The sequence below is a fragment of the Parambassis ranga genome, chromosome 4, assembly GCF_900634625.1.
Source record: "Parambassis ranga chromosome 4, fParRan2.1, whole genome shotgun sequence".
Lineage (NCBI taxonomy): Eukaryota > Metazoa > Chordata > Actinopteri > Ambassidae > Parambassis > Parambassis ranga.
Window position 1 is genome coordinate 21,349,424 of NC_041025.1, and position 13,315 is coordinate 21,362,738.

A 13,315-nucleotide genomic window follows, 5' to 3' on the forward strand; every position below is an offset into this window, starting at 1 on the left:
AAATAACGCACAGACAGTAGATATACTGCTCACACACCTTGTTCTCACCTCATGGCTTTTCTCTACGAGTCACTGACTTTAATGTTTCTGGAGCGAGGAATCCAATCACACTCTGGTCTAACATGCCAGGCACTGAGGCGTGCACACATACAAACACTAGTCTACAAACCTCAGTTAACCAGGTGTGTTATCAGAAAAGTGAGCTGAAGATCACAGATATACACTTCACAAGCAAAAACAGGAATAAAATATTTACTTCAAAGCTCTGTGTTGAAATAGAAGTACACACACACACACACGTTTAACACTGCTAAAACAGACAGTAACACCTGAAGCCATTTTTTTGTGACAAGGAGGCTTAATGGGCCGTGTAGTAGACAAGCCACATGCTCATCTACTCTATGGAATATCAATGTGTGCCTTCTCTTTCACATGAGAGCATCAATAAAAAAGAAATCCGTGTTGAGTCGAGCATGTCTTGTTCGGTCAGATACATGAGGATAATTGCAAACAACTCATCATCTGTATTCATGAGGACTGATGGGTGGGAAAAAAAAATCCAAAAAAGCAGGAAAATTCTATTGCTTAATTTTTATTAAACGCCAAAACGTTAGCCAATACCTCACAGAAGCATTGATGATAAACATCATGAGTAGTGCTAGACGCCACTGGTTATGTTGAATGGCCATAAGTATGGAGGCATGGACACATATAGTCACAAAAGCCATGTAAGGTGGTCAGAGAGATGGGTGGTGGTACCAATCCTGTGGCAGAGCTTCATCCAGGAGTATATGAATGCTAAGAACTTTTTACTCACAGTTTGGGTTGGCATTAAAAACTACTGGTTAAGGTTAGGTGTTATAAAACAGGGTTAGGGGGTTAGATAAAGATCTGGTCCTGCCCTTAAAGGCAGGGTAGGAGATTTGATTCTGATGCACTTTTTGTAAAATTAGTGTAACTTCTCTTTACAATCCAATAGCAACCAATTAGTTCGGCAGTTTCGCATTAAAATGAAGAATATGAATCATCTGTGGAAGCTATAAAACACTAAAAACATCAGCCAATCCTCCGGGTGGACCCTGCACGGAGTATTGGCTGGTTGTCACTCTCTTCCTGCTCTGCGTGCACCAGAGAGGTACGTGCATGATGGCCGAAGTCACAGACCGCAGCTCGTCTTCAGGTAATGACAAGTTGTCCATGTGATTGGGAGGCGTCAGGCGTCACTGAGTTTTCAAAATCTCCTACCCTTTCGTAACAACACATGCAGGCACCAGGTACACACCTGTTGTTTCCATGGACTGGAAATATCAACCTCACATTTCCCTGATGGTAACGATGATGCTAGTTTTCACAACACCATTGTCATAGAAACCAAACCCATGCTCAGTCTGGCAGTGCTTTTTGATGAAGCTACAGTAGACATCATTACAGTGAACTCTTATAGCCAAGGATAATTGTGTGTTGCAACTAAAATATGTTGCCCTTAGATTGAAAGAAAAACATAAAGCATTGTGCAGAAGTTTTAGAAATACCATGCATTTGATTGGTCCAAAGTGAATTCTGCTGCTTGTTAAAGGGTAACTTCAGAGCACTGCTGCATGACCTGTCACTTCGCCCACTCAATTCACCAGTGAAAACCTAACTTGCTAAAGCAGGTCTTCCCTTACCAAAACAAAGGCAAATGTCATGTATTCATGAAAACCCCAAATGCCCTTTTCAACAAAATGCTGCTTTATCATCAAACACAAAGGAGGACAGCAGAGGGGGACGGCGATGAACCATGTATTTACTCCAGCTGTGCAAATTATGACAGCGACTTACTTTCCAGGTCTTACTAATAATGGCTGACACACTTTACCACTTTCATTGGAGACTTAGAAGAATCAAAAGTGTGCATTTACATGATAATGTGTCTTTTTAGGGTCACCAGTGAACAGATATACAATTAAACTTCATGAAAGTGACATTAAAATTACACAACATGTGAATGAAAAACCTGCTTTTTTCCCCTTGCACTCAACAACCCTGCTGCTTTTAAGACTTCATGTATTGGGTCACGCAGCTAATGTAGCACTTGCTATGTATCAGGCACCATTACACTTGGTATCATTAAAACAGCAAAGCATCAGAGGAAGAAGAGGAGGAGTGCTGCCTTCTCTTCATACGCATAAAGATGGTTTTACTGTGCTGCCCAGATTTAAAAACGTTACCCTGCCACTCCGGGTCAAAACACTGAGGAGAAGAGGAGGAGGAGGAGGAGAACAAGAGGAAGCAGAGGCAGTTTTAGATCATACTTTTGATGCATCACATTTTTGCAGAAGACAGGCACAGACAGCTTGACATGTGGTCCCTCTGCAGGGTCTGTCTCACAAAGTGTTTATCAGTGCTTTGGCTGCATTAGACCTTTGAAGCCGCAGCACAGAAGGATAGCAGCTTGCTCTCTCTCTCTCTCTCACACACACACACACACCAATATTCATATATACGCTTGTGACCGCCAGACAGACAGGCCCTAATCCCTATGCTCTTCAACTTACTGTAACATAAAAGTGATCCTCTTTTCCTAATGGAATAGACAGTGAGGGGAGATGAAATTCTGAATAGATTTATCACTGACTGACAAACAGAAGGCAGCTTCAGAAGAAATTCACTTTCCACCAGCCTGGCCAAATGGGCTTTAACAGGCACAGAGCCAACACTGCATATTTGGAGCTTTGTTGGTGGAGCGTCATCTCAAATGTCAGTCATTGCTTTAAAAAAAATTCAATAAATAAATATAACACAAGATAAGTGAAGCCATTTCAGCACCCCGAAGCTTATTGTGATATTATCTTTATGAGTTTAAAACAAAAATGAAAAACAGCTAAACCATTTTTTCTCCACTAGTTCCATTGTTTACCATTGACAAATGAAGCCAGCCTGGTGCAGGTCCATAGACCTTCATGTTAAAATGTAGTTTATAGCCTGGTAAAAGTGACAGGCAGCTAGGCTCCAATCAAGCTCTATCAAGATGGTGATAACTGAAGAACCACATTGATGTTGTTATTTAAAAGTTCTTGGTCAGACAGGACTCCTATCTAAAGAATACAAAATGAAACGATGGAAAAGTACATGTGTGGGACACTGATAGATTTTTGTCTTTGTATGTGAGCTGACAATCATCTAGACTTTTATCATTTAAAAGGGGATACACACCAGGACTCTAGGCAGTGAGGGTTTAATGATGTGGCGTCCTGAAATGGCATCATAGGAAGGTTCTTTTCTTAAAGCACACTTAAAACCAGTTATCAGGTGTGTGACATTACTAAAAATATGGACATCCATGAATCCTTGTCCTAGCCGTACAGAACTAGGACGAGGCTTGCGGACCCCATCACGACTGGATCAAACAAAAAATACATAAATAAATAAAAATCAAAAATCAATCACAAAGAAACAAAGCATTCCAACCCTATCTCCGCTGTATGATCATCCCAATGGAGATTTTCTGTTCACCTATGCTGGTTAGACTGTCATTGCTCAGAGTAAAAACATGTCAAAGCAGTGTGAAAAGCCAGGAAAATGAGGCCTTGATGTAGCGTGGCAGCAGAGCCCAGGGAATCCAAGCGAAATGGCAGCTTAGATGAAGAGAGAAATGCCACAACGTTCAGTGAGACCCAAACTCTCTCTGAAACCTGACTGGTTTACACCAGGGAGAAACTCTTCTTAACCACCTTCGTGATGTGCGCTGACTATGGGGACTGCTCACACACACACACAGCCGCTACACTGAAAAGAACATTTTAACAGCTCAATCACTTCCATCTGACAGCAGCTTGAATATTAACTGCCTCACAAGCAATCACAATAGATTGTGTGTGTGTGTCTGTGTGTGCATGCATGTAGGGGGTGTGTGATGAATGTCCTTGCAAGCCTTTATATACATATATGTGCATTGTGGGTACCCATTGGTCAAAATCTTTCATGTTTTATAGGCCCTACACACCATGAAATGTAAAATGTGACACTGACATCAGTCTGTTCTCACAGCCCCACACACATGAACACATGTCCATGTGCAATATAAATTGTATCCACTCCTAAAACTGTCAAGTAGTAAATCAATGAATACATTAAAAGTAGGCTAATGTGATGAAATGTGAGGATTGCATCTTCACAATAAATAAATAATCATGCATTTTACCATGGATGCTGCATAATGATGACATAATTACCATTTTAGATGGGTTCATTATAACAGAGGTGTTAGTCATGTGTGATGTGCTGCATAGCTTCTTTGTTCGTGATACAAAGTGTAGTCATGGTTACCCCGGGTGGTCAGACCAATCTGTGTTGGACAAAGTTTAAACAGGGCTTCAATTGAAATAATAATAAAAAAAATCATATCTGAGATAAAAGGTTGTTATTTATGTATTGGTTGTTATTTATTTATTGGCTGCAATTAAGGAGAATGGCTGGTTAAAAAACAAATGAAGATACAAAAACTGAACTGAAACAAATCATAAGCAAAGAACGCAGGGAGATGGCTGAACAGATGCAGGATAACAGGCTAACAGACGACAGGCTGGCAAACAGGTGAGGAGTATGGGTGAAAGGACACAGAGGAGCCGACAAAGACAAAGACAAAGAGGGGGAACCAACATGTGAAACCAATGAGGGCCGTCACCATGGAGGGAAACAAGAGAAAGTTAAACAGACAGGCAAAGAACCTTGATTCAACCAAGACAACCATGTAACCCCAAACCAGGAAATATAACGAGGTTTCTTTAAAACAAGAGAAAACTCTAACCCGAACTCTCAACTCGGATGCATTCAGATTTTTTGCACAGATCAGATTTGCCTATACTGAAGTTGTCTTGCTTCTGACTTCAATGTGAATAGCGCTGTCCTCTAAAATGTCCACGTCACACATCTCATCTGCAGCAACAGCAGCAGGAAACACTGTGTTTGTGAGACTGTGTTGCCACACAGCATGTGTGGCGAAAAGGCACACGGATTCCGAAATGACTTGTTCTTCACATTGAATCAAATTTAAAACCAATTGAGCACTTTATTCAGAAGAGTCTAATTTTAAAAATGGTGATGACTGATGACTGGATTTCTGTGTCATCCTGACCAGAAAAAAACAGGCTTAAGTTGCCTCACCCTGGTCGCCTGAATGTAGCTGCAGCTTTGTGAAATAAAGTTAGTCACTTTAGTAAAAACCTAGCATGCAGGACTGGCTCTAAAGGTCAACAGGGTTCGCATCACGTTAAAAGGTGGTCACCTGTTACCTAGCGAATCCTTCCCTATCTTTCCCCTCTGTTGAATTTTCCTCCAGCTGAGGCTAAGCTTGCTTTTACCTTCAGACAAGTCTTTTGTTGTTTAAGCCTCCACATGATCCTTAGAGAGTGCGCATGGAAAAGGGTGAGGGGGTTGGAGGTGAAAGAGGAATGAGTAATGTTCTTAAAACTATCACTATCTGGAGTGCAAACGTCCTGGCTGCCCAGTGAGCCTGTTTGTGTGCTCGCGCTCCATTACATTACACCTACGCACACAGTGAGAGCAGTCAAAGGATTATAAATGAAGGAGAGCGTAATGGGAAGACACTATGAGACAAGAGACGAGCACTCTGTGTCTGTGCAGGCACCTCTTCTAGTGGAAATGTTGGAGAAGCAAGATAAAAGAGGCAAAACACAGCACCGCAGCCGCACATTTTTCAATGTGGGTGAAATCTTTGATGTATTATCAAATAATAGAATCAAAGTTATATTAACTGTACAGCAACCTGGATTAAAGAAGCTATAGTGCATGCAGTACATCTTACTGTATCCACCTGTGTGTTTATTTCATGTTTAAAGAGCGTGAGCTCTGATAAACACGTCCTCTCTATTAACATGTGTCCCTTAATTCACTTCCTACACACATATAATGTCTCCCTCTCCTCCGCCCCTCCTCTCTGCCCTGCTATAAAACACCAGCTAACATATCCCTAGTGGGCATCGATTCAGCAGCAGCAGCAGCAGCAGCTTGCTGTAACGTAACATAACAGCACAGGTTGACGTGTAAAGAGCAACAGGTCCCCTGGGCCCGGCTTCCTCTCCAACTACTGTCCGTCCCTCGGTCTGTCTTTCTGGTTGTGTCAACAGAGTGGAGCGAGCAGTAGCACTGCAGAGAGCTGAAACACAACTCGATGGACAGAGTGGACACACAGGCTTAGTTTCATTGGCTATATCAAAACCATATGCACAGCAAATTCAGTTTTTCAGGTCATCCTCACACATGAACACATCACTAAAACTCCTGGGTTGTTTAAAACCAACCATTTCATATTAGAAAGTAGGGCTGTGTATTGGCAAGAATCTGGCGATACGATACATATCACAATACACATGCCACAATACAATACGATATATCCCGATACTGTAACAATGACGGTGTATATTGTGAGATATCTATATATATATATATAAATAAGAGTATGGAAAGCTTGTTTGGAACAACACATTGCACAATGCAACTGTAACTCACATTCAAGTTGTTTTTTATGCTGAAAGAGACAGTGTGCACCACAAAAGTAAGATGTTGAAATTAGGGATGTCCCGATCAGGTTTTTTTGCCCTTGAGTCCGAGTCTGAGTCATTTGATTTTGAGTATCTGCCGATACCGAGTCCCGATACGATCCTAGCAGTGTACGTGTGTGTGTGTGTGTGTCCAGACACGCTAGGAATTTTCACACACGCAACGGCTCATCGAGGTCTACAACCAGAACCTCTCGCGCCAAAAGCGACTGTCATACCCCTACACTACAGGACATAGAACCACCCGGCACAGAAGGCGTTAACTTTGAGAGTCCTAATAAATATATATTCGAGTCCTGATCGGGAGGTAATGTCCGATTCCGATCGAGTCTGAAATCACGTAATCGGGCCCGATTTCCGATCACATGATCGGATCGGGACATCCCTAGTTGAAATTAATGTTTGCTCATAAATAATTAATAAAAAATTCTCCCAATTCTATTTTCTTTGCATAAAACGTTTCAATCACAGACTGTAGATGCCCATGCTGTCACACATGAGTTTCTGAAAAGCTGACACTGTCACTATCTTGGCAGCGTCAAAGTCCACCAAATCTCTTGGTTAATCCAAGTACAGGCAAAGAGCTGGTCAGTCACGTGCCCACCTGTCTCTCAACACCCTGACATCAGCCCACACTAAGTCTATCAAAGTACTTCTGTCAAAAAACTGCAAATAAAGGTGTCACACACCTAATTCTACTAATATAGAATGTTGACAATGCATTTCCAGTAACATGTGAGCCCATATCTGAAATATGTGAAATTTTAACAATAGGCTCAAGTTGAGCTCTGCAACTGCCAGCTGTGAAAAAGAAAACCCATAATGTCATTGCATTTTAGAATGCTTGTCACATTGGCATATTTTTGTAGCTTCAGGGATCAAATAGCCCGGCTGACTGTGATACAGCTAAGCTGCTCCTATAGATCTGTGCATGCATGTACATGATAGAGCTGAGAAATGAAAAACCTCAGTGTGGGAATAAAAAACACAAAAGGAACATTCCCAGGTATGTGACAGAAACAAAGTGTTGTATTTTGAGGAATTTATTTCACTGCTTGTGGACTAATCAACTCAACATCTGAGAGTATTTATTTGTCAGTTCTCATTTAAATACGTGTGATCTTAGCAGGTTTATAGGAATGTAAACCTCACTGGTGACTAGTGACACTAAAAAAGAAAAAATACTATTCAGCAAATGGAGGAGGGCCACCCTCCCTGTAAACACCTACTCTATGCCAACATAAACACATTTTTACATACATACACACACACTCTGTGGCATACAACCACAGCTCGCAGCGACTGCGTGCGCCTAAACGAATGCGATTACACATTACCATAAATTAAAAGCTCATAAACTTTCTTCAGAGGGCTTCCCTAAATATAATAAAGAACCTCTCTTGCTGGATGCATGTTTTATTCAACATTTGGATATGCTCAATTAGCAGCCCTCATTAACATTAGCTGTACTCCGACTGTAGCTGCTGACGGAAGGAGGGAGAGAGCGAGAGGAGGGGAGTCGGGGTCACAGGTGGGGGAAGGTGGTGAGGGAGGATTAGAGGACGGGTGGATGGATGGATGAGAGCAGCTCGTTCCGAAAAGGAGGTGCAAATTTATGATGACTAGAGAGTGTGTTTGTGGGTGGTGTAGTACACACTCTGCCTAGTGAACAATGTAATTTTAATATTGCTCATGAAAACATTCATTAGGATGTCACTGTCGTTTAGCATGCAACACAGGCCTCCTACAGACACGTGTGCTTTAGCAGCTATTTCTATTGTTTTAACAAAGGCCTTGATGAGTGTGTGGCGCTGCTACAAAGCCAGCCTGGCAGTGTTATTTCTACACATTTCTACCACCAACTGCTCTCAGACTGCACACTCATTTGTTTCTTTATTATATCTGAGTCTGGAAAATCAAGTATAAATCAGTTTTCCAAGAATAATCATCATTTCAGCCGCCGCATGATTAGATTTTCTGCTACACAAAGTGAGCGCTCTACTGATTTATCTTTTAACCACTTCTGTACTAATAAAGAGTGAAGCAGCAGGAGAGGATTGATGCACCAGATATTATCCTAACAAATAAATATTTGTTTTTCATTTCTATTACTGTTATTAGTTTTTCCTTTTTTGAGCTTTGCTACTTTCGACTCTCGTCATAAATAATATCGTGGAGATATAATTTGGTTTTTATTCGGAACAAGTAAGTAAAAATGTGCACAGCAGAACAACAATGACTCTACTTCTTGAATCTGTGAGCCTCCATGTGAAACAAAACTTGTCATCACAGGGGTGACCTCCACGTGGATGTCTGCGTATGCGTAACATCCATCACATCTGCTCCTGGACAAAGAGGATCACATTTCACTGCATTTTCTAAATCCTCAGATACATAGAGTATCTCTATAGGGGCTCTGCTGGTGTTTGTATCAAAATGGCCGCTGCCGTAAAGTCCCTAATGGCGTGTAATGTCAGTAAATTGTTTTTGTAGATTCTAAAAGCTAAAAAATGTATCTCTGTCCTTTGTTTTAAAGGTCGGGTAGGAGATTTCATTCTGATGCACTTTTTGTTAAATTAGTGTAACTTCTCTTTACAATCCGATAGCAACCGATTAGTTCGGCAGTTTCGCATTAAAGCGAAGAATATGAATCATCTGTGGAAGCTATAAAACACTAAAAACATCAGCCAATCCTCCGGGTGGACCCTGCACAGAGTATTGGCTGGTTGTTGCTCTCTTCCTGCTCTGCGCGCACCAGAGAGGTACGTGCATGATGGCCGAAGTCACAGACCGCAGCTCGTCTTCAGGTAATGTGCGTCCATGTGATTGGGAGGCGTGGCTTCGGGGTGAGCTCCGAGAGAAAGGGGCGTGTGTTTACTTTGAAATCTGGCTGACTCTCACTGAGTTTTCAAAATCTCCTACCCTACCTTTAACCCTTCACTGGAGACCATTTACTCTGGACAATCTAACCAGCACTCCTTAAATACAGACAATTTTTGCTATATACAGAATTCTTTGGTCTGACTTGAGATGACTAAGAGATGCCATCATTCACTGATTGTATTTATACAATGTGTATTTTAAAGGACTGCAAAGACGCATGCTAACATGGGATGCACAGCTCTTACTACTGATCTACTGTGCACGTATGGACCCCCAAGTGGCTTCAGGCAGAGATGAAAGGCGTATAATAGCAATTCTGGATGTTCTTATTATCAAAATCAAAAGACAGGACCACATGTAGGAAAAGCTGTGAACTTTCTTATTATATACTTGCTTACAAATACTCTGTCTTGTTTTTGTAGAAACACAGCTAAGGACTTTCTCCACCCGTTAGATGAACTTCTTAATATTCATAATTTCTGCTTTCATCTCTAAATGATAGATCACAAGCTTATCTCTGCAGGTTATTATACCATAACACCCCATACACACTCAAAACACATCAGGCAGGAAATCAATTATCATCAAGACTCCCATGAAATATTTCACTTCTTCACTGCAACGAGGAGGGGGGTGGAGGAGGAGAAGGAGGCTCGTGCAGGTAGGACAGATAAAAGAAAGAAAAGACCGGCTCTCTGATTGCCCACAAATTCAAAGGGAATATGAAAAAAGTGTAAGTCCTCAGCATTGATGGGAAGAAGAGTTGACAGTGTACATCAGAGAGACAGAGAGAGTACGTGAACAATGCTGTGGCAGCATGGGTTACATGGCTGAATCAACAGCAGCAGTTGTTTTCATTAGGTCGTGGTCAGCAGCTCTATATGGAACATATGGAAAACATTATTATAAATTATTAGATTTCATGCTTTTGCATCAGCTGGATGCCAAACTATTGACCATTAGTGGACTTTAAGAGCTGATTATTGTGCAACTTTCTTCCTAAAGTTCTACAGTTGATCATATTTTTAAGTGGAAAATAAGTACCGTTACAATTTCTAGGGATTCTAGCAAATGTAAAACTACATTTAACTTTTCCCTTCCTAGGGCACAAACAATAATAACCAGCAGTACTCTTACAGCACATGCTGCTGTCTGTGTCCTTAATTACACATGCATGTCCACGTCCTTGTGCCGCACTTTATGCATGAGAATGTATGAATGTAAATGTGCCTCAGGGATGTTAGCAATGAATGAAAACGGTACAGGGTGTATCATAGACACAGCCTTGTAGTTCTATTCATCTGAAGACTATCCGTGTTCAGTCGAATAAAATAAAAATGGCCACGCACAGGTGTTTATGTACAAAGTCTGAATACAGATCAGAGGATATGCAGATCTTAAATCCAATCTATCTTCTTTCCAAAAATGCTGTGTGTGCATGTATGTGTTTGTTTCAGGCTGAAAATCAATAATGCTGTGGGCCAGATGTTCATGCTAATGGAAATCAATGCTCCTTTCACAGCTTTAATACCAGCTGTGAGGATGCAGGCTAAGAAAATAAAAAAGAGAAAAATTAGAAAAATGTGAGGATGTTGCAAGACTGCTACAACATTTTGAAGCGAGCAAATATAAACTGTCACCTGTTACTCCAACATATGTTGAAGTGTGCCACCACGCCCTCTGCATACATGACGTACGTATTGTACTCTTTGTTTCTTCAGGAACAAACACAAAGACTGTGTGTCAGGGGTTTTTCCCTGGCGTGAGTACACTTCACATGGTACATATTAAAATATAAACTTGAAATCATTTAGTGAAACATCCTACTGTTTACTGTTTTAGTGTTTGTGATGTCAGACCTGATGTCATACCTTTAACTACACTCCATTTACCAACAAGCCTAATCCATCAGGGTCCTACTATCAAGACAGGAGGGATGCCCTGGCATTCCTGTCTCCAGTAACCTCCTCCAGCTCCTCCTGGAGGACTTTCAGGCTCCAGGCCCTGAGATAAAATCCCCCTAGCATGTCCTGTGTCAGGTGCATCTCCTCATCATGGCCAGCCTGGTAAACCTGAAGGCACTTTGTGGGTTGTTCTTATCAGGTGCCCAAACCACCTGGTTTGTTTGGTCCCTCTTAAGGCCCCCATCAGGGTCTATTGATCCTCAAGGGTCTGTTGTGTTAAAGGTAGGGTAGGAGATTTCATTCTGATGCACGTTTTGTTAAATTAGTGTAGCTTCTCTTTACAATCCAATAGCAACCAATTAGTTCGGCAGTGATTGGAGGCGTGGCTTCGGGGTGAGCTCCGAGAGAAAGGGGCGTGTGTTTACTTTCAAAATCTGGCGGACTCTCACTGAGTTTTCAAAATCTCCTACCCTACCTTTAAGCTTAAGGCTCATGGCAGGGTCTCTGAAGGTCAACCGGTCTGGTGTTTAACCAGACACACACCATCCAAAAGGCCTCGATGGAGAAATAAAAAAGAAAAAGAAATGCATCCCCAGGAACAGAGAAACCAGGTCCAGTCTGATAGTTTAAGGACTTAGTGGACGTAGGACATGCAATTTTCCCATAGTGGGACAAACAAAGGTTTTCTTAATATTAGTGACTGGCTTTTTCACAGAAGTCAGTAAAATTCAACCCAAAACGGCAATTTGAAAGAGCCATGTGGACAAAGTTGGAGGTAGTTTCCAACACCTACCAAGAGGCAGGCAGCAGGCGCTTTGGACTTCAGAATGCATTTTTCAATACCCATTGTGAGCATGCAGTAAACAAACCCTGGAAAAACATTTCCACCACCCACCACAAACCTACCTGCAGCGCACTGCTCCTCGTCGGCCCCGTTCTCACAGTCTCTCTCGCCATCACATCGCCATGACAACGAAACACATTTGCTGGCAGCCCCTCCACAGTCAAACTTCTCTGGTGGACAAGTCTGTCGGCCTGTTGTGAAAGGGCAGGGGGGCGGGGGGGAGACAGTGAAAGAGAAGGATTCAGAGAGGAGGGAAGACGGGGAAGGGAAATAAATGGAAGGAAGACAGGGTGGGAAGCAAAATGGGACAAGAAACAGTGGAGGAGGCAAAAGATAGAGAGGGAAGGGACAGCCAGTCAATGAAACAGTTTGATAACTTAGTTATCTTGTTGCTCAAATCGATTCCCTCTCAGAGGCCTGCAATTAAAGTAGACACACAGCGACAGTGGAACAAAGACACTGGACACAAAGCCAGGAAAATACAAACACAAACAAAGAAACAACCATGTGATGAAAATGTCTGCTTATTTTGTGGTTAACTACACAGCATTTAAGCATTTTATTATTCTAAATGGATTTACAATCTATCTGTGAAAAAAAACACACATATGACAGCAAGCCTCCATGTGAGATGCTGCTTGGTTTACCTGATATTGCCTCATAATGTGGGCTAGGGATCAAAACACTAACCATGCAATTATTAAGCGATCTTCTGAGCCAAATTGGCAGAATCATCAATAATGAAAGTTAATGATCGTTGTATCCACATGCAGAATGCATTTATAAAGCAGTCTCTATGTGATGCTATATGAGTTAAAAACATATTCAGCGTGATGTGAATGGAGTGAGAATGTATGTGTCAAACAACCCAATACACAAACAGTGTGTGTGTGTGTGTGTGTGTGTGTGTGTGTGTGTGTGTGTGTATTGGTGAGATTGTGGTCCCCTTTGGTAAAAGCCCATTACAGTAGAAAAGGCCATTGTTCCTCCAATGTGTGACCCATGAGGGAGGAAAAATACAGCATTCTAATACATCAAATTTACACTGAGTCCCCATAGCAAATCCCCATCCGTTTCTCCTACAAACCACAACACACCCTCACCCTGTCTAGCTTCCCTCTCGC

At 41.8% G+C, this 13,315-nt stretch overlaps 1 protein-coding gene across 4 annotated transcripts in view; it reads right to left on the reverse strand.

The window, feature by feature from the left end:
* The window catches only part of lrp8 (low density lipoprotein receptor-related protein 8, apolipoprotein e receptor), a 140,979-nt gene that overhangs the window by 46,305 nt on the left and 81,359 nt on the right, over positions 1–13,315 (reverse strand). For all 4 annotated transcript variants that reach the window (XM_028403283.1, XM_028403282.1, XM_028403281.1 and 1 more), the window contains exon 4: positions 12,254–12,382. In XM_028403283.1, the coding sequence (XP_028259084.1) occupies positions 12,254–12,382 (129 nt within the window). The remainder of the gene's footprint in view (positions 1–12,253; positions 12,383–13,315) is intronic.